The following is a 21353-nucleotide window of genomic DNA, read 5'->3' on the forward strand; positions in this document are numbered from 1 at the left end:
TGTGTAAGATGTCCTTTTTTTCCTGGCTGCTTTTAAGGTTTTCTCACTGTCACTCATTATAAGCAGTTTGATATGTGCTTGATATTGTTTTTTTTTTTTTTTTTTTTTTTTTTTTCATGTTTCTTCTGCTGTAGCTATTTTACCTGTGGGTTTATGGTTTTCATAGAATTTGGAAATTTGAGGGCATTTTTTTCTTCTATTTTGTTTTTCTGTCTCTGCTCCTCTCATGCTTCTCCTGGGGCTCTGATGACTTGGATATACGTTAGGCCCCTCAAAGTTGTCTCCCAGTGTGCTGATGCTCTACTCACCTTTTTAAAAAGCCTTTTTCTTGCTGTGTTTCATGTTGGGTAGTTTCCACTGCTGCGTCCTCATTGTTCATTAATCTTTCCTTCTGAAGTATCTAATTTCCTTTTAATTGTATCCAGGTATTTTTTACTTCAGACATTGTAGTTTTTAGAAGCTGTGTCTGGGACATTATCTCTAGTGTTTCTCCTTCACATGCTCATGCCTTCCTCTATTTTTAACATTTGGAATGTATTGATAGTAGCTGTTTCAGTGTACTTGCACATTCTGTCATCTGCATCATTTCTGGGGTCTGTTTCTATTGATTGATTCTGACCCTACCCCATCCCCCATCCTGCCCATATTCTGTTGTAATTTCCTTCATTATGTGCCTGGTAATTTCTGTTTTTAACATTGAGTGTTAAGTTCTTTTATTTAAGTATCTTGAACTCTGTTTGGGGACATAAAGTTACTTGGAAACAATCTGATAATTTTGTAGCTTGCTTTTAAGCTTAGTGAGATTTGACCCACTATGAAGGTAATACCACTCTGAATAATCCTTCTAATTACAAATTTGGGAACATGAACTATTCTGAGCCCTATTGAGCTCCCAGTTGTATTTCTTGTTCCTTTGTGCTGGTTCTTCCCAGCCGTGTGTGATTACCTCACATGCATACACTGCTTGGTGTTTAGCTGAAGACTCAAGGGAAACCCAATATTCTGCCCTGCAAATCTTACCTTGGCTATATAGCAGGTTGTCTTTTTATATTTAATAGATTGTGAATACTAAGAATAGGGAGTGCTGTCTCTCTCTTTCTCTCCCTCTCTGTTCTCTTGGAAGAAAAGAAAAATATTTAAATTATCTGTTCCTTAAAAGCTGCATAGAGTTTGCCTATAAAATTGTCTGAACTTTGCATTTTTTGTGAGAAAATTTCTTTATTGATTAGGTTTCAAAAATTATAGAATTATTAGTCTTTCTATTTCTTTAATGTTAGTCATTTTTACATTTTTCTGGGAATTTATTTTCAATGAAGTTTTTAATTTTTTGATGGAGGTGCATATAGTTTAGCTGGTAGATTTTAGCTGATAGATTTTTACTATCATTTTGCTTTGTTGATGAATGTTCTTATATTTTAGTATGTCTCATAAATAGCATATAGGTAGATTATTATTATTTTTTGAGACAGAGTCTCGCTTTGTCGCCCAGATTGGAGTGCAGTGGTGAAATCTCAGCTCACTGCAACCTCTGCCTCCCAGGTTCAAACAACTCTTCTATCTCAGCCTCCTGAGTAGCTGGGACTACAGGTGGCTGCCACCATGCCCGGCTAATTTTTGTATACTATATATATATTTTTCTAAATAGAGACTGGGTTTCACCATATTGGCCAGGCTGGTCTCAAACTTCTGACCTTGTGATCCATCAGCCTCAGCCTCCCAAAGTGCTGGGATTACAGGGGTGAGCCATCACGCCTGGCTGATTATTTTTTAATTTAATCTGAACTTTAACTGGTGAGCTTATTTTTATGTTTATGGATGTACTCGGATTTATTTCTTACCACCTTATTTTGTGCTTTTTATGTTTTTTTGTCACCTTTTTTTTTCTTTTGGAATAAAAAATGTTTTTAATTCCATCCTCATCACTCCGCCCCCTCTTTGTTTTGGGGAGTTGCTTTGGAATATTACATCCATACTTAAAAAGTGTAATGCTCTATCTTTACCCTCGTAATTGAAAGTCTTGGGACTCACTAAGTCACCCCTCTTGCAACTTTTGTGTTACAATCATCCAGTATTCTAATCATAGCTTATGATTTTTAACCTTAAAATTAGACCTTGAGCTGGACTCAACGGTGCACACCTGTAGTTCGGTTGCTGAATGGCTGAGGCAGGAGGATCCCTTGAGGGCAGGAGTTAGAGGCTGCAGTGCACTGTGACTGTGCCTGTGACCAGCCACTGCATTCCAGCCTGGGCAACATAGTGAGGTACCATTTCTTAGAAAAAATGTTAGACCTTCTGATTATTACTGCTTTTGTACAGATAATTTTTGGTTTAGATTATATGTTGGAAGTATTTCTTTACTCATTCTTGTATCTCAGGCCTTTCACCTAGGATAATTTTCCTTCTTTCTGAAGCACATCCTTTGATGTTCCTCCAGTGACAGCTGTTGATAACAAACTCTTACTTTTATTGAAAATGTTTTAAAGTCACTCATTCTATAAAGCTGATTTTATATGTACATAATTCTAAGTTGACAGTTTTTTTTTTTTCCAGTACTTTGAAGAATCAGTCTACTGTCTTTACTTTTTGTTACTAACGGGGAGAAATCTTTTGTCATTCCAAATGTCATTCTTTTGGATATAATGTGACTTCTTTCTGATTGCTTTTTTGCTGTTAATTAAACTTTCAATTTTGAAGTCAGTTGGAGATTGGCGTGCAATCGTAAAAAATATACAGAGAGAACCTGTTACCTTTTGCCTACTTTCTCCCAGTGATATTATCTTGTAAAATTCTAGTACAGTATTAACCTAGATGCCGACATGGACACAGTGGAGATACAGAATATTTCCATCACTACCAGGACCCCTCTTGCCATCCTTTTAGGCACATCTATTTCCCTGCCACTTCTGTTTTCTCCTTCACCGCTGTCAACCACTGATCTGTTCTCCATTTCTATAATTATGTAATTTTAAGGAATTTATATAAGTGGAATTCTATATTATGTAGCCTTTTGAGGGAGCCAATCATAATTCGGAAGTACATCATCTCAAATGCCATAATCATGAAGGTTGAAATCCTGAAAATCAATCCAAAATATATAATTCTGGAAAGAATAATTTTAAAACTCTTTAAAAGATACTTACTTTTTTTTTTTTTTTTTTTTTTTTTTTTTTTTTTTTTTTGAGACAGAGTCTTTCTCTGTCACCCAGGCTGGAGTGCAGTGGCACGATCTCGGCTTACTGCAACTTCTACCTCCCATTTTCAAGCGATTCTTCTGCCTTAGCCTCCCCAAGTAGCTGGGACTACAGGTGTGTGCCAGCGTGCCTGGCTAATTTTTATATTTTTAGTAGAGATGGGTTTCACCATGTTGGCCAGGCTGGTCTCGAACTCCTGACCTCAGGTTATTTACATTTGTAAAATGATTTATTTGAGAAATACTAACACATGACAGAACACAGACCACTTTACACAATAAAATAGGCAACAATTACTTATTTTTGCAAGCATAACCAGTTCTCCGCCCTACTAATGACAATCACATGGGTATAGATGAATGGTGTTTATAAAGGAATAGGTCAAAAAGGGAAATGTATCAATGCATAGCCTGATGGTTGGTAATTGTGTACACTCAGTTTTGTAACTGCAGTCATCTGAAATACTTTAAGAACAACCAGTGTCTTCCACGGGTTTCACTCAGGTGCTAATCTCTGGAAACACTTGCACAGACACACTCAAAATCATAACAAGTTTCTAGGTATTGCTTAATCCAGCCTACTTGACACCTAAAATTACCTCTTATCAACTCGGCCCCCATGCATACCTCCTTAAACCGTACTTAATTACCAAGTAAAGAAAGTGAGAAAGTTGTAGTTCTACCTAACACAATGCCAGTATCCTGTGATTGTGATTTTTGGAATTTTAGACATTATGGATTTTAGATTAGGCACTTTGATCTTTTGGGATTTTCACCATGCAGGATTAAATGTTCGGGATTTTGTCTTACAGGATTATACACCAAACCTCTTTTTGGGATTGGCTTTGTTTTGCTGCAGACAGCCTTATTCTTCAGAGATTCTCCCAGGTTGTTGCTGGATCAATAGCTCACTTTTATTTTCTTTTATTCATTTATTTGGGATGGAGTCTTGTTGCCCAGGGTGGAGTGCAGTGGCACGATCTCAGCTCACTGCAACCTCTGCCTCTTGGGTTCGAGTGATTCTCCTGCCTCAGCCTCCTGAGTAGCTGGGATTACAGGCATGTGCCACCACACTCAGCTACTTTTGTATTTTTAGTAGAGGCGGGGTTTCTCCGTGTTGGTCAGGCTGGTCTTGAACTCCAGATCTCAGCTGATCCACCCACCTCGGCCTCCCAAAGTGCTGGGATTACAGGAGTGAGCCATTGCACCCGGCCTGTATTTCTTTAATTGGTAATGTTGTTGAGTATCTTTTCATGCATTCATTTTGCCATCTGCGTATCCCGTTTGGTGAAATGTTATTTTACATCTAATTGAATTTTTAGGTTTTTTGATTTTTGAGTTTTGAGAGTTCTTGATTCTACATACAAGTTTTTTTGTCAGATATGTTGCTTGCAGATGTTTCCTCCCAATGCGTAGCTTGTCTTTCCTTTTTTTTCTTTTTTGGGACAGAGTCTCGCTCTATCACTCAGGCTGGAGTACAGTGATGCGATCACAGCTCACTGCAGCCGTGACCTCCAGGGCTCAAACAGTCCTCCCACCTCAGCCTCTTAGTAGCTGGGACTACAGGTGCCTGCCACCATACCCAGCTAATTTTTTTCTTATTATTAGTAGAGACGAGGTCCCTGTGTTGCCCAGGTTGGCCTCAAACTGCTGGTCTCCAGCAATTCTCCCGCCTTGGCCTCCCAAAATGCTGGGATTGTAGGTATGAGCCAGCGCGTCTAGCCTCCAATGTATAGCCTGTCTTTTAATCTTCTTAACAGAGTTTTGTAGAGTACAAGATTTTAATTTTTCTGCAGTTTATCAGTTTTTCCTTTTATGGATTGTGCTTTTGGTGTCAAAAGTTAGAACTCTGCTGAGCACTAGCTTCTGAAATTTTTCTCATACTTTTAAGTTTTTTCTAAAAATTGTTTAGTTTTACATTTAAGTCTGTGATCCATTTTGAGATTTTGGGTTTTTTTTTTTTTTTTTTTTTTTTTTTTTTGGGTTATGAACATCGACTGGCACTGGCACTTTTTGTTGAAAAGGTCTCTGGCTGCTTTTAAGGTTTTCCTTGTCTTTAGTATTCTAGAATTTCACTGTAATGTATCTAGATAGGGATTTCTTTTATCTTTCTTGTTATATTCTGTGTCTGATGGCTTCATGTTTTTTATTATTCTGGAAACTTCTCTGTCATTTTCTCTTCAAATAGTCTCTCTTCACATTCTATCTATTACTTCCTTTTGTAATCTTAGTCCGTTTTGTGTAAGGCTTTCTCATTTTGTTCTTTGTATCTCAACTCATATTTTCCAGATAGTGCATTCTGAATACTTTTTTCAGGTCTATATTCCAGGGCACCCATTCTTTTTCATATAAGCCCAGTCTCCTATTTAACCTATCTACTGAATTTTTAATTTCAGTATTTTTTTTTTTTTTTAGGAGTTCTGTTTGATTCTTTCTAGAATTTGCCTGGTTATTTTTGATTTTCTGTTGTTCTTGGCTCATTTATTTCCACTCTTTTATTTACATAATTCTATTGTGTTTTTGATAATTCCATTATCTTAATTTCTTAAGAATTAAAAAAGTTTTCCTGCTGACCCTTGTGCATAGTGGCTTATTTCCTTATCTGTTTCAGATTTTTTTCCCCCTTAAATTGGGAAGACATATGTTGGGACTCCTAAGGTACCTAAAATGAAGATGCTTTTGTCCAGAGAGGATGCATATTTACCTTTCAGCCTCCAGGTGATGCAATCACTGGGGGCCACTTTCATTTCTGGCTTGAACTTTCCATGTGCAAGCATAATGTATTTTTGACCCCTAGACCTTGATGAAAGTTGACAAAATATCAGGGGAAACATGTCTAGTATTAAGATCTCCCCTCTATACCCGCATCATTGGAGAACTGGGAAAAATGCAGCTGGTTTTTTTCTAGCCCAGTCTTTCTCTGATGAGTTTGCTTTAGGTGAGCCCTTCTATGATCATCTCCTAGCTTCTGTGTATCTCAGGCTTAGCTTCCCAGTTCTCTTTTAGGCCCAAAGCCTCGTCTTTATAGATGTCCCTCATCACTGTGACCTGAAGTCCTTAGTCCCCGGCTGTGCAGGCAGGGGCATCCTGGCTAGTGGCCTGCTTATCATTTTGTAAATATATTTGTGGGTCATGAGGAATTTCCCTGTCTTGCAGTCTCATCAATGCATTTAAGAGTATGATTACGACTGGGCATGGTGGCTCACATCTGTAATCCCAGCACTTTAGGAGGCCAAGGTGAGCAGATCACCTGAGGTCAGGAGTTTGAGACCAGCCTGGCCCATATGGTGAAACCCCATCTCTACTAAAAATACAAAAAATTAACTGGGCTTGGTGGTGCATACCTGTAATCCCAGCTATTTGGGAGGCTGAGGCAGAAGAATCACTTGAACCTGGGAGGCGGAAGTTGCAGTGAGTTGAGATCACACCATTGTACTTCAGCCTGGGCAACAAGAGCAAAACTCCATCTCAAACAAACAAAAAACACCACCACCACGACCACCAACAAATTTAGCTGGGTGTGGTGGCACACACCTGTAACCCCAGCTATTTGGGAGGTTGAGGCAGGAGAATCGCTTGCACCTGGGAGGTGGAGGTTGCAGTGAGCCAAGATCGCGCCATTGCAATTTAGCCTGGGCAATAAGAGTGAAACTTCATCTCAAACAAACAAAAAATCCAAAAAAAAACCAACAAAAAAAATTAGCTGGGTGTGGTGGTACACCATACACACCTGTAACCTCAGCTATTTGTGAGGCTGAGGCAGGATAATCGCTTCCACCTGAAGGTGGAGGTTGCACTCCAGCCTGGGTGACAGAGGGAGACTCCGTCTCAAAAAAAACAAACAAAAAAACCACAGTATGATTGCTGTAATTTATTCAGCATGTGGATGTTGTATGGAGGAGGTGGGAGGGGTGGTTACAATTCAGAATATCTAGTTCACCATGCTGCTAAGAGCAGTTATTGCCTTGCTATTGTACATAATTCTTAGCCATCAACAGAAAACATTTTAAATACATAAGAAACTATCACATAAAAATATAGGAAAATACACGCCATTCATACAGAAGATTCTCAAATGTAGTCTGAAAGAATGAATGTGCAAGGGAGAAACGTTGGTTGCAGGTGATGGGGCAGTGAGAAGAAATAACCTACTCACATCTGAAGCCTGAATTCAGTAGATCCAGTGGGTAAAATCAAAGCAGTAAAAATGTTGGAGCCTATCATTTCAAGGCAAAACTATCCTTAATTGCAAATGCTGCAATGAAGTATGAGAAACTGGCTTTAACAAAGATGTGTGTACAGAACACAGTGTTCATCAAGTATCCTTGATTACATACAGCGCATGTTACTACCACTAGTCTATCGTAAAGTGACCATGTTTCTTACTCTATTTTGCTTCTCTAGGTTTTGGGTGAACTCTTTTTTTTGTGACACAAAATTTAATAGAAATTTTGTTTGTAGTTCTTACATTCTCAGTGTGAGCCGATCTGGGACCCACTGCCCCATCCAGAAGTGGCCCAGTCCTGGAGATAGGGGAGAAAGGGAGATGTGAAATGAGAAGAACCCCATTCTTCCTCAGTGCTGGAGGGCTGGAGATGCCACCCCCTTCTCCTGCCCCGCTCTGGGCTCCAGGAAGGAGAGCAGATGGAATCTCAGGCCTGCGGGTTCTCCATACCACTGCACCCCCTCCATACCACTGCACCCCCAGGTTGGGGATGAGCTAAGAGATCTGGTGAGAGAAGGGGACAGAGGCAAGAAAAGATGTTGATCAAGAAGGACGAGAACTGTGGGTGAGGGCCGAAGGAGAATCAAAGATAAAACACCAGTTAAAAAAAAAAAAAAAAAAAAGGGCTCGGAGAGGGTGAGAATGGGGAAGGGGAACAAAACCAAATCCACCAGTTTTGGGTGAAATCTTAAAGCCAGTTTCCAGTTATATATTCTACTGGCTTTTGCTAACCTGTCCCCTCAACCGCTCCCCACCAAAAAAAATTGAGTGAGCTGTTGGAAGTCAGATTTTTTTTTTTAAAGTTAAAAAGCTATTTGGGCCGGGCACGGTGGCTCACACTGGTGATCCCAGCACTTTGGAAGGCCGAGGCGGGTAGATCATGAGGTCAGAAGATTGAGACCAGCCTCGCCAATGTGGTGAAACACTGTTTCGACTGAAAATACAAAAATTAGCCAGGCGTGGTGGTGGGTGCCTATAATCTCAGCTACTCGGGAGGCTGAGGCAAGAGAATTGCTTGAACCTGGGAGGCAGAGGTTGCAGTGAGCTGAGATCATGCCTCTGCACCCCAGCCTGGGTGACAGAGCAAAACTCTGTCTCAAAAAAAAAAAACACACAAAAACTATTTGTATTTGGAGCCTAAAATTTCTGTTTTTATATCTTCACTGTAAAGTTTCAGCTTAATCTTTCTTACCGGTTGAATTTTCAAAGATTTTGATCAGAACTATTAAAGGCTAAATAAAAGAAGCTTTAAATACACTCAGCATTCACACTTTTACCAGGGGCTTTTAATAAATTGGTTGCTTTTTAGTTATTGAAAAACATACTTCATCTTTGTTTTCCACTCATCTAAAGACATTTAATCTTACATTTGACATTTCTTACCCATCTAGACTGAGTCACAAAGAACGCATAATAGACAGTAAAATCGAAATCACAGGAACCTTACCTTTCAGTGGCTGTTGCTATGAAACCGTGTTTTGATGGGAAATTTGAGAGAAGCCTGGGCTTCCTGTTATTAAATGACAGAATGTGGAGATCCCCTTCATTTTCAAAACTCTTTTTTTTTTCTCAAGACGGAGACACTCTTGTTGCCCAGGCTGGAATGCAATGGCGCGATGTTGGCTCACTGCAACCTCTGCCTCCGGGGTTCAAGCCATTCTTCTGCCTCAGCCTCCTAAGTAGCTGGGACTACAGGCACCTGACATCATGCCCAGCTAATTTTTGTTATTTTTAGTTGAGACAAGGTTTCACCGTGTTGGCCAGGCTAATCTTGACCTTCTGACCTCAAGTGATCCACCAGCCTCAGCCTCCCAAAGTTCTGGGATTACAGGTGTGAGCCACCATGCCCAGCCCAAAGCTCTTTTCAAAGCAAGTCATCTTAATTACTCTTCTGCTAATGGGAAAATCTGTATTTTTACCCTATTTTACCCACACTCGACTACTAATTAGGCTTAATTTTGCTAGGGGCACTGTGAAGACTGAATAATTTTATGTTTTCACCTCCTCTGCTATTCTTTGTTCACCAAATGGGCAGATGGGCAGGGTTTTTGAATGATGTTTTTGTGGGCAATTAAAAAGTTGTATTGGCTGGTCATGGTGGCTTACACCTGTAATAGCACTTTAGGAGGCTGAGGCAGGGGGATCACTTGAGGTCAGGAGTTTGAGATGAGCCTGGCTAACATGGTGAAACCTCGTCTTTACTACAAAAATTAGCCAGGTGTGGTAGTGTACACCTGTAATCCCAGCTATTTGGGAGGCTGAGGCAGGAGAATCACTTGAACTCAGGAGGCAGAGGCTGCAGTGAGCTGAGATTGTGCCACTGCACTCCAGCCTGAGCAACGGAGCGAGACTCAGTCTCAAAAAAAATAAAAAATAAAAATAAAGTTGTATTGCTGTTATTTGCTTAAATGCCTAGAGTACTAGGAAGCTGGACACACAAAATGTTGCAAATATATCATTTTAGCAAGAGAGCTTGTATAAGAAGAGAAGTTAGGCAATGCTGCTTTGTTGCTGTGAATCTAGAACAAGACCAGTGACCTTTGGCTCCTGAAAAACAGAAAAGCTCTGTCTTGTTTGCTTGGTTTTAGTGGAGAGAGCTGGGGAATCCTGAGTCAGGAGCAAAGGCATATGAAGGTGGTAACAAGCCAGGTGCTGAGGGAAAGCAGGGCGGTATCTGACTGCAGCTGAGGCCAGGAAGGCAATGAGGGTCAGGAGGGAAGAGGAGATCGGGAAGGGGAGTGTCACAAATGCAAAATTGAGAAGCTTAGATTCACTTTGCTAGGCCCCAGAAAAGAAGGAAGTGGCACTGGGATAGGTGAGAAAAGTTACTCTGGGCGTTGTAGGTAGGACCTTTACCAAGGGTTGGCACCACATTCCTCACAGGGCATTGAACATGATTTCATTCAATATCAGTTCCACACATCACCCCGAATGCAGGTGTACATCAGGCAGGCTTCCCAGAGGAGATGAGGCATACACTGAGACCTTCTCTTCTGCATTTGGTATCCAAGTTGGTGCAGTGCTAGAACATGGAATGGGCACAACAGTAACAATGTTCAAGTCATACCATCTTTGTTACATAATCACTCCTTTGGCATTATAGAAAATAACTCCAATATCTTCAGCATGGCCAGGGATGGGTGTTGTTTTAGTAAAGCCGATAGGGTGTAAGCAGGATTAGAATAGAGCCCATAGGTCAATCGTGGCCCGTGCTGTGTTCATGGGATGCGTAGCTGAGGGCTGACCTGGAAGCATCTTGAGCACAGGCTCTTTGTTGGATTCATGGCATGTCCAGCATGCAGGAGACAGTGCCTCACATAGAGCAGGAAAGTGGCCTCGAAAATACCACAATCTTAGCAGGTGGCAGTGCACACTTTTTTTTTTTTTTTTTTTTTTGAGATGGAATCTCGCTCTGTCGTCCAGGGTGGAGTGCAGTGGCATGATCTCAGCTCACTGCAACCTCCACCTCTTGGGTTCAAGCAATTCTCCTGCCTCAGCCTCCCAAGTAGCTGGAACTACAGTTGCACGCCATCACACCCGGCTAATTTTTGTATTTTTAGTAGAGACAGGGTTTCATCATGTTGGTCAGGCTGGTCTTGATCTTCTGACCTCATGATCCACCTGCCTTGGCCTCCCAAAGTGCTGGTGTTACAGGCATGAGCCACCGCAGCAGTGCGCACTTTTAACTTCATTATAAGTGATGTTCATGGTTGTATTGATCACTTTCTACTACTCACTCCCTAAGAACACACCAAAAACACATACTCATGGTCTTTTCCCCGGCATACACTTACAGGGAATAACACGACAGGCGTGACCATGATGTGTGCTTAATGTTTAGGTCTGTCCTAGATGCCCCTCTCACTGCACAGCCCCAGCATGGGCAGGCACAGGCAACACTGCATCACATGCAGACAGCTGCCCCTTGGCCTGCCACCCCATCCTTTAGGCACAGGATTCACTCCATAGCGCCTTCACTGTCTTCCCATTCGACAGCGGGAGTGTGCTTGGCTGTGAATAGGTGGTTATCACAACTAAGAGCTCTGAGGGATGTATTCGTTTCCTCAGACTGTCATAACAAACTATCACAATCTTAAAACAAGGCCGGGCATGGTGGCTCACACCTGTAATCCCAGCACTTTGGGAGACCAAGGTGGGAGGATTGCTTGAGGCCAGGGGTTCAAGACCAGCCTGGGTAACATAACAAGACTCCATGTCTACAAAAATTAAGAAATTAGCCAGAGGTGGTGGTGCACGTGTGTAGTCCTAGCTACTCAGGAGGCTGAGGCAGGAGGATTGCTTGAGCCCAGGAGTTTGAGATTACAGTGAGCTGATTGTGCCACTGAATTCAGCCTGGGTAGCAGAGTGAGATTCTGTTTCAAACAAAACAAAATCTATTACCTTACAGTTCTGCAGGCTGGAAGTCTGAATCGAGCTGTCATCAGAGCCATGCCCACTCTAGGGAAGAATCCTTCCTTGCCTCTTCCTAGCTTCTCATGGTGTTCGCTGGCTTATAGCTGCATCATCCTCATCTCTGCCTCTGTCTTCACATTGCCTTCTTCTCTGCATCTCCTCTGTGTCTCTCTCTAAATTCCTCAGTCCTTTCTTTTAAAAAGACACCTGTCATTGAATTTAGGGTTCACGCTCATCCAGTATGATGACTTCTTAACTTGATTATATCTGCAAAGACTATTTCCAAATAAAGTCACATTCACAGATATTGGAGGTTAGGACTTGAATATTATCTCTTGGGGGGTGCAATTTATTTTCATTTTCTTTTTAAAGACGGTGTTTCACTATGTTGGCCAGGATGGTCTCGATCTCCTGACCTCATGATCCACCTGCCTCAGCCTCCCGAAGTGCTGGGATTACAGGCGCCAGCCACCACGCCCGGCCATGGGGGTGCAATTTAATTCACTATAGGGTGTAAGGTGTTTGCACAGCTCAAGAAAAGCTACCATAGCACTTTGGTGAGAGGTTAGCAAAAATGTTGAATAGATACTGAGCTGCGCCCTAGAGCCCAACTTTCTAAACATAGAATGTTGCAGGCATTCAAATGTGACCACTTATAAGCCCAGATCATTAGCCCAGAAGTAGGTGCTTCATTTTTTATTTTTTTAAGACACAGTTTCCCTCTCGTCCAGCAGGCTGAAGTGCAATGGCTCACTGCAACCTCCGCCTCCCGGGTTCAAGCAATTCTCCAGCCTTAGCCTTGCTAGTAGCTGGGATTACAGGCACCTGCCACCATGCCCAACTAATTTTTGTATTTTTAGTAGAAACAGGGTTTCACCATGTTGGCCAGCTGGTCTCTAACTCCTGAACTCAGGGGAGTCACCTGCCTCGGCCTCCCAAAGTACTGGGATTGTAGGCCTGAGCCACCGCACCTGGCCGGTGCTTCATTTTAACATGTGGATCATCACTCGTTCTTTGCCTTCAACCCAAGCTTCCTCTACCTGTTTCCCATAGTGCCCATGTGTTTTCATTGTCTCCCTTCCTAGCAGTGGGTAGTGTGTTAGTACAGACCATCTCGTAGCTCCGTCAGGGCTTTTTGTAAGAGAACTATAGCTTCCAGAAAAGTGGGCCTCTATACACCAGGCATTCTTCTAAGTCCTTTGCAGACACTAATTCATGTAGTTCTCACAGTATCCTTATGAGATAGGTAAGATTATTTATTCCCATTTTACACATTAGGAAACTGAAGTGCAAAGATTAGATAATTTGCTCAAAGTTACACAGTTAATAAGTAGCAAAGCACTCTGGCTTCGAGTTCGTGACACCTAACTGCCTACCATTATAAGCTTAGATTCTTACCCTACCAAGATATGCAAGAAAAGAAAAAAGAAACAACAACAAAAAAGCTTAGATTATTTCTCATACTGTTTATCAAAATAATTCCCGGGTCATGATTAAAGATCTGATTATAAAGAAGTAAAACTTGATGGGGGGCGGGTTGTGGCTCATGCCTGTAATCCCAGCACTTTGGGAGGCTGAGGCAGGGGGATCACTTGAGCCCAGGAGTTTGAGACCAGCCTGCTCTCAAATTTTGCAGAAGCAAGATGACGCTTCTGCAAAATTTAAAACATTAGCTGGGTGTGGTGATGCGCAACTGTAGTCCCAGATACTTGGCTGGGAGGATGCCTTGAGCCCAGGAGTTTAAGGCTACAGTGAGCTATGTTTATGCCACTGCACTGCAGCCCGAGCAGCAGACTAAGATCCTATCTATCTCAAAACAAACAAAATATATAAACATTAATATAAATCAAAAGAAAAAAGTCTACAGAATAGGAAAATGGGCATCGAAGGGTGAAAAAGGAAAATTACAACGCCAAGAAAGATATAAAAAGATCCTTAAGTTCACTAGCAACCAAGGAAATGAAAGTTAAAATAACGATGACATACCATTTCTCACACATCAGATGGCCAGAAAGCACTGGGATTGTCTTAATCCCAGATACTGGCAGGATTTGGGGAAATGGGGACCCCTCCCATGCTGCTGGTAAACGAGCCGTTGGAGAGCAGCTGAGCCGTTTCTAGTGAGGCCCAACCCATGTGTGTCCATGTCACCACTGCAAATAGCTACATATACTCTCTTTTAGCTCACTAATAAAACAGGTTACACAACCGATGATATTAGTGGTGTTCACAGATGCTGTAGATAGAAGGGGAAGCCAAGCCAGGGGGTCCCCGCTTGGACCCATGGAGGAATGTCCAGTCTTTAGGACAGTTATCTCTCTGGGAATTTGTGTCTTTCTCTGTGGGATGATCTGTACCCACATGTCTGCGACCCACTGTCTCAACATCTCTGCACCGCTTCCCAAAAGCATAGACCTCAGTCTCACCACAAGGGCTAGAATGAGCAGAAATAGCCTTGGGGCAGATTCAATGCCAATTTTAAACAGGGCGGAAGAAGAACGTGTGTGAGGCTCACTGCCCCACTCTTCTCAGTGCTCTAATAGTGTCCAGAGATGTGTGGACATCAGCCCCCTGCCATGGCCAGAGGGAGGCCATGGCCTTCTCTCTCTCTTTTTTTTTTTTTGAGGCAGAGTCTCACTCTGTTGCCCAGACTGGAGTGTAGTGGGGCAATCTCAGCTCACTGCAACCTCTGCCTCTCAGGTTCAAGCGATTCTCCTGCCTCAGCCTCTTGAATAGCTGGGACTACAGGCATGTGCCACCATGCCTGGCTAATTTTTGTACTTTTAGTAGACACTAGGTTTCATTATGTTGGGCAGGCTGGTCTTGAACTCCTGACCTGTGATCCACTCGCCTTGGCCAGGCGTGAGCCACCACACTCAGCCACCATGAACTTCTCTTACATCTTTCAGAGGCAGAGCCTTGTTTTGGGTCAGCAATGTAGTAGCTAAACTTGTTGTTACCCCTGGAAGGCCTTATTTCTTGCCCAAGTGTGCAATAAGTAGCCTCAACAATGGTTTCATTCTTCTGGCTTCTCGGAGTCATGGCAGCAAAATCATTTTAGCTGTGGAGGATTCAAGATGAGTTTTCTCTAAATCAGATACTGTAAAAAGACTGTAGCGTGGCTCTTTTCTTTTTTTTTTTTGAGATGGAGTCTTGCTGTTGTTGCCCAGGCTGGAGTGAATGCAATGGTGCAATCTCAGCTCACTGCAACCTCTGCTTCCCGAGTTCAAGCGATTCTCCTGCCTCAGCCTCCTGAGTAGCTGGGATTACAGGCGCCTGTCACCACGCCCAGCTAATTTTTGTATTTTTAGTAGAGAGGGGGTTTCACCATGTTGGCCAGGCTAGTCTCTAACTCCCAACCTTGTGATCTGCCCGGCTCAGCCTTCCCAAAGTGCTGGGATTACCGGCGTGAGCCACCAGGCCTGGCTGGCTCTTTTCTTAATAGAGAAAATCTAATAACCATTTTTCTGGCCTAAATAATGTCTCCAATATTGAAGGCAGAATTTTGGGGGTCTCCACCAAATGCTTGCTTGTCTTCTAGTTGAGCAGATTCCAGAATCCCTTTTGAGAAGCACTTGGTGCTGCCCACTGTGGTCCTATCCTGTGCAGGTGTGCTGCTCACCTGGGGCTGAGTACACATCAGGATTCCTACATTTCATTGCCCAGGCCCATCTTTTCTTTTTCTTTCTTTTCTATTTTTTTTTTTTTTAGACAGAGTCTCACTCTGTTGCCCAGGCTGGAGTGCAGTGGTGTGATATTGGCTCACTGCAACCTCTGCCTTCTGGGTTCAAGCGATTCTTCTGTCTCAGCCTCCAGAGTAGCTGGGACTACTGGCTCATGCCACCATGCCCGCTAAATTTTGTGTTTTTAGTAGAAATGGGGTGTCACTATATTGGCCTGGTCTCAAACTCCTGACCTCGTGATCCACCCACCTCGGCCTCCCAAAGTGCTAGGATTACTGACCTGAGCCACCGTGCCCAGCCCATCTTTTTTTAAATGCACAGCTGGGTTGCACTTGGCAATATCCTCAGAGAGTTTCTTTTTTGATCGGTTGCTATCTCATACCTGCAAAAAATGTGGCTGGGCCATTTCGTGTTTGAAAGAGATCATCCAAGGAAGCCATTGCACTATGTGTCTCTGAGTTCTGTTGCTTTATTCAGTTAGATGATCAGAGAGCAAGGCTCTTGGACAGTGTTAGCTCATTTCCCCATAGAAATGCCTTCCCTTGAGTTGAGGTATGAGGTTATATACGCTCAGCTTTTACTTGTAGTGAAGAATGGGCATTTGAAGACCAACACGGCATCTTCTACAGGACTTGAGCTGAAGATATTGACTGATTTGTTACTCAACATAAGGATTTAGATTTCTCCTAAAATTTAACATCAGGAATGTGTTTATTTCTCTTGGAAACTCTGCATCCTTTTTTACGGTTTTGGGAGCTTGGAGGCAACGTGTGGTTGTGCAAAGCATGTTTCTGAGCCTGGTGGCCCTGGATTTCCATCTTCACTCAATCACTTAATGAGTAAACATGGCAGGTTGGCTACCCTTTCTCAACCCCAATGACCTCGTCTGGAAATGGAAATAATTATTTCAATGCTGTCAAGCTATTGTGGGGATTAGGCCACTTTGATGTTAAGTACCGTATATATCATTGGTGCTAAACAAATGGGAATTATTGGCCAGGTGCAGTGGCTCATGCCTGTAATCCCAGCACTTTGGGAAGCTGAGGTGGGCAGATCACAAGGTCAGGAGTTCGAGACCAACCTGGCCAACATAGTGAAACCCTGTCTTTACTAAAAATACAAAAATTAGGCCAGGCATGGTGGCATGCACCTGTAGTCCCAGCTGCTCAGGAGGCTGAGGCAGCAGAATTGCTTGAACCTGGAAGGCGGAGGTTGTGGTGAGCTGAGATCGCACCATTGCACTCCAGCTTGGACAACAGAGTGAGACTCTGTCTCAAAAAACAAATAAACAAAAAACCAAAAATTAGCCAGATGTGGTGGCTCGCATCTGTAATCCCAGCTACTTGGGAGCCTGAGGCACAAGAATCACTTGAACTCGGGGAGGCAGAGGTTGCAGTGAGCTGAGATTGCGCCACTGCACTCCAGCCTGGGTGACAGAGCGAGACTCCGTCACAAACAAACACCAAATGAAACCAAATGGGAGCTGTTACTAGAAAATCCACTGTACCAGAAAATTTCAAAGCTAGAATTAGTGTTCCAATCAATGCAGTGGCTACTGTAACTCAGCTTTCTAGTATGATGTTCTTTTCTTCTTCTAAAGATTTCTGATTGAACTTTAAAAAATAGTTTTATTTATTTGTTTTTGAGATAGGCTCTCACTCTGTCCCCCAGGGTGGAGAGCAGTGGTGCAATCACAGCTCACTGCAGCCTCGGCCTTCTGGGCTCAATTAGTCTACCTCAGCCCCCTGAGTGGCTGGGACCACAGGTGTATGCCACCATGCCTGGCTAATATTTGTATTTTTTGTAGAGATGGGGTTTGGCCATGTTGCCCAGGTTGGTCTTGAACTCCTGGGCTCAAGCAGTCCTTCTGCCTCGGCTTCCCTGAGTGCTGGGATTATAGGAGTTAGACACTGCACCTGGCCTTATTTTTTAATTATTCTACTCTCTATGTGTTTTAATCATCTATACTGCTTCACATTTTTGGGGGGAGACAGCAGGTGAATCAAGAAATAGAGCTACACATTCCAGTTACCTTGTGCCATTCTTACCTCCCAGCACAAACACCTGGGTTCTAAACCCAACTTGGCCAACTGGCTGACTGTGTGTCCTTGGGTAAGTCACTGCCAGAGACACAGTGGTTTGTTGGGAGGTGGGCTACTGTGTGGTTTGATTGTGTTCTTTCCTTCTGACCCCTGATGGGCATCACCAAATTTAGGAAATAGTCTCAGAGTTCTGGTGAGGCTGGAGGCCAGGCAGCCTGCAGGATGCTGTGGTCAGGTGGGGTCAGACTTCCCCTGCCAAGTGGGAGAGAAGCCACCACCTTCTCTATGCAAGGTAGCAGTAGGAAGCCACAGGGCCAGGTTATCTCTGACACAGGCAAATGCCTTGGTTGGAAGGACTTTGTGACTTGCTTGGAATTCCCCCTTTGTGAAGGCAGGGACGGAGTCCTCCCTGCGCCATGTCCCCAGTGCACCCATATCTCCGTAGCCATCTCTGCCCTCTCCCTTGCCCTGACACTCTTTCCTCCTGCAAGCTATGTTTGTGTCTAGCTCTGAGTACTGACTTTCCCCAGGAGCAGCTAGATCAGATGATCTTCCCAGCTGGAGGCACAAGAGAACTTCTGTTCTAAGGGTTCTCCCTGTGGCCTCTGAATGCTGTTCTTCTCATGGAGCCTCTCCTGGCTTTCTGTGCAGCCAAGCCCAGCTGCCACCCTCACAGAGACTTGCTGCCCTCACAGAGGGTTCATTTTGCATGTGGTGGCTGAACTTTGATTCTGTGACTCATGCTGCGGCGCAAACTTCAAGTCTTTCTTCCTTTCCTTTTTTTTTTTTTTTTGTTTAAAAAAAAACCCAAAGCATAACTACCTTTGCAGCTGAATGTGACTGCGGCGTGCAGGAAGTGGAGCGTTGGCATGAAGTGGCTCCTAGTGGCTGTGTGGCGTATGCCGGCTGCCCTCCTCTGACTCCAGTGGCACCTGGGGGCCCGGCCTCACTGGCAGGAGAACATTGGTATGAAGGCTGCTGGCGACTGTGAAGACCGGAGGGACACACCCTGCTGGTGAGTGCATGTCCCCTGGCCATCAGTCAGTGTGGCCCATACCACGCAGACTTGAGTCCAGATGTGGAGGACAGGGACTGGAATCCTGGGGCAGGGGCGGGAGGAGGGCCGGCAGAGAGCAGTCCTCGGGGAGTGTGACCTGAGCAATCTGATTTCTCACACTCTAAATTATTTTAAGTGCTAAATAAAAAAATAAACCTCTTTAATTTCCTCGAGGTTAAATCATTGCTCATTTTAGCAAAATTGGGCTTAATTTCCAGGTCATTTTTTTTGGGGGAAAGATTAAACAGAGGAAGCTCTTTGGTTTCTGTAAAAGCTCCTGCTTTGCCTTTGAAGCTATTTACATGTTAGGAAATCAGAAAAAGTAGCAGTTCCTGGCACACTTGAGCCCCACCACCTTGCTCATGAGAGCATCTTCTAGACTGGTTATCATCTATGGAAGCCTAGTTTCCTGGCTGATTGCAGTCAGGAACTTTTGACAGCATCTCTTATAGAGGATACCTCTGTGGGCTTCATGAAGGCTAATGAGGAAATTGAGCTAAGTCTTACTCCGACTGTAGTGAAGATCAATTCCCTGCAGCATAAGAAACCTCAGCGGTGGCCCCCAAGATTATGAGCTTCTCTCCAAAGCCAGGTGATACCCACCGTGGGATGCCTATCCCTGACGCATGAACGGGCTGGGGTGTGGACTGCAGTAGCGCCGTTCCAGGATGCGGGTCAGGGCTTAAATGCTTGTGTGTCCACCTTAGAGATACCATCGCATTGTAGAAGAGCAGGGGATGAGTTTGAGAAAGCAAAAGGCCAAGCCGGCACACTTATGTTCACAGCAACATCGTTCACAGAGGCCTGGAGGCAGAGACAACCCAGGTGTCCATGGGTGAACGGATAATCATGATGTGGTGTATACATACCAAGGAATGTTATTCAGCCTTACAAATGAGAGAAACTGGCTGGGAGTGGAGGCTCATGACTGTAATCTCAGCACTTTAAGGCGCCAGGACTGTGAGACCAGCCTGGGCAACTTACTGAGACCCCCATCCCTACAAAAAATTTAAAAAATCAGCCAGGCATGGTGGTATGTGCCCATAGTTCCAGCTACTCAGGAGATTGAAATGGGAGGATTGCTTGAGCCCAGGAGTTTGTATGGAAGATACAATGTAGGCCGGGTGCCAGTGGCTCACGCCTGTAATCCCAGCACTTTGGGAGGCCGAGGTGGGTGGATCACCTGAGATTGGTAGTTCAAGACCAGCCTGACCAACATGGAGAAACCCCATGTCTACTAAAAATACAAAAAACTAGTGGGGCATGGTGGCGCGTGCCTGTAATCCAAGCTACTCAGGAGGCTGAGGCAGGAGAATTGCTTGAACCCGGGAAGCAAAGGTTGTGGTGAGCCGAGATCGTGCCATTGCACTCCAGCCTGGGCAACAAGAGCGAAACTCCATCTCAGAAAACAACAGCAACAAAATGAAGATACAAGGTAGAGCAAAATAAGCTGGTGACAAAAGGGCAAATACTGTACAGTTCCAATCCTAAGAGCTGCCTAGAATCATTTATTTATTGAGACAGAAAGTACTGTGGTGGGTGCTGGGGGCTGGGGACGGGCAATGGGAAGTTACTGTTTAATGAGCAGTTTCAGTTCTGCAGGCTGAAAAGTGATCCGGAGCTGAATGTTGGCGTTGGCTGCACAGCAGTGTGAACGTGCTCCGTGCTGCTGACCTACAGTGGTACATTTTATGTTGTGTATAATTCACCACAATTTAAGGAAAAATTTTAAAAAATACATGTTCCCTTAAAAAGAAAAAAGAAGGCCACAAGGAACACTCGCCCCATGAGCTGCAGTCTTTGCCTCTCTGTGACTTCCTCAAAATCTAACTGAACTGACAGCTAGTGAGGGCCTCTAGCTCTGAGCTGAACCAGAAACTGTCTGCTTGGCCTCTGTGGAGAAGCTCAGGGCAGGACAGCTTCCTCCTCACCTGGTGGCCGAGTTTCTGGAGGCTGGAATTTTGTGGATTTCTGTGGCGCTGGCAGAGGTGACCCGGGAACAGATGTGAGGGGCGGGGGCGAGGTGTTGAGTGTGCTGGTCTTGGGGCTGGGGTGGGTTTCTCTGCTCTGTGGCGCCTCGTGGTGGCCGGTGGCCTTCGGGGGGCACCTGAGCAGCCATGGGCAGTGCCCTCTGGTCTCGGCAAATTGCCACCTTTGGGAGTCTGGTCTCCCCTATTTACAGTGGGGGCCTGTTTGCCTCAGTTTCCTCCTCTGCACTGGGAGTAATGAGGTGGCTTCCAGGACACGGGGTTCCCACCGATGTGATAATATACAAGGAAGCGCCCATGGGAGCTGCCGCTTCCCCCCATGCCCCCGCCCGACTTCTTTCCTCTTTGTTTCTCTTTTCGTCTTTTCCTCAGAGCTCTTCCAGGCAGTGGCTGCAGACTAGAACCTGGGCCCCTGCCCTGGGTTGGATGATTCTAGAATGGACAGATCTGATCTGTTCCGGCCATGTCCCCCCCACTTCCAGGCCAGCCCGAACCCACCCCAGGAGCCCGCCCTGACCACAGGAAGCCGCTCTTGCGACCTCCCAAGGCCTCGAGGGGCCACTTGGAAGATTTTCTAAGCGTTGCCGCTAATCATCCGGGCTGCGTGTGACTTCCAGTCAGGATGGAGGAAGAAAACCGAAACGAAGTCGTGCAGACTTTCCGGTCTTAAAAATAGGAAGGAAGGAACGGCACGCGGCTGGCAGAGCTGCAGCTCGGAGACCATCGCGTCCCTGCGGAGGCTGCGCCCCAGGGCC

At 44.4% G+C, this 21353-nt stretch overlaps 1 protein-coding gene across 1 annotated transcript in view; it reads left to right on the forward strand.

The window, feature by feature from the left end:
• Nucleotides 1-17463: 17463 nt before the first annotated feature.
• The window catches only part of ZC3H12D (zinc finger CCCH-type containing 12D), a 36633-nt gene continuing 32743 nt past the window's right edge, over nt 17464-21353 (forward strand). Inside the window, exon 1 of the mRNA XM_032274499.1 lies at nt 17464-18568. Coding sequence (XP_032130390.1) covers nt 18522-18568 — 47 coding nt within the window. The 5' untranslated portion in view covers nt 17464-18521. The remainder of the gene's footprint in view (nt 18569-21353) is intronic.

Source organism: Sapajus apella, unplaced genomic scaffold (genome assembly GCF_009761245.1).
Source record: "Sapajus apella isolate SASKATOON/1434 unplaced genomic scaffold, GSC_monkey_1.0 scaffold6, whole genome shotgun sequence".
NCBI classification, from domain to species: domain Eukaryota; kingdom Metazoa; phylum Chordata; class Mammalia; order Primates; family Cebidae; genus Sapajus; species Sapajus apella.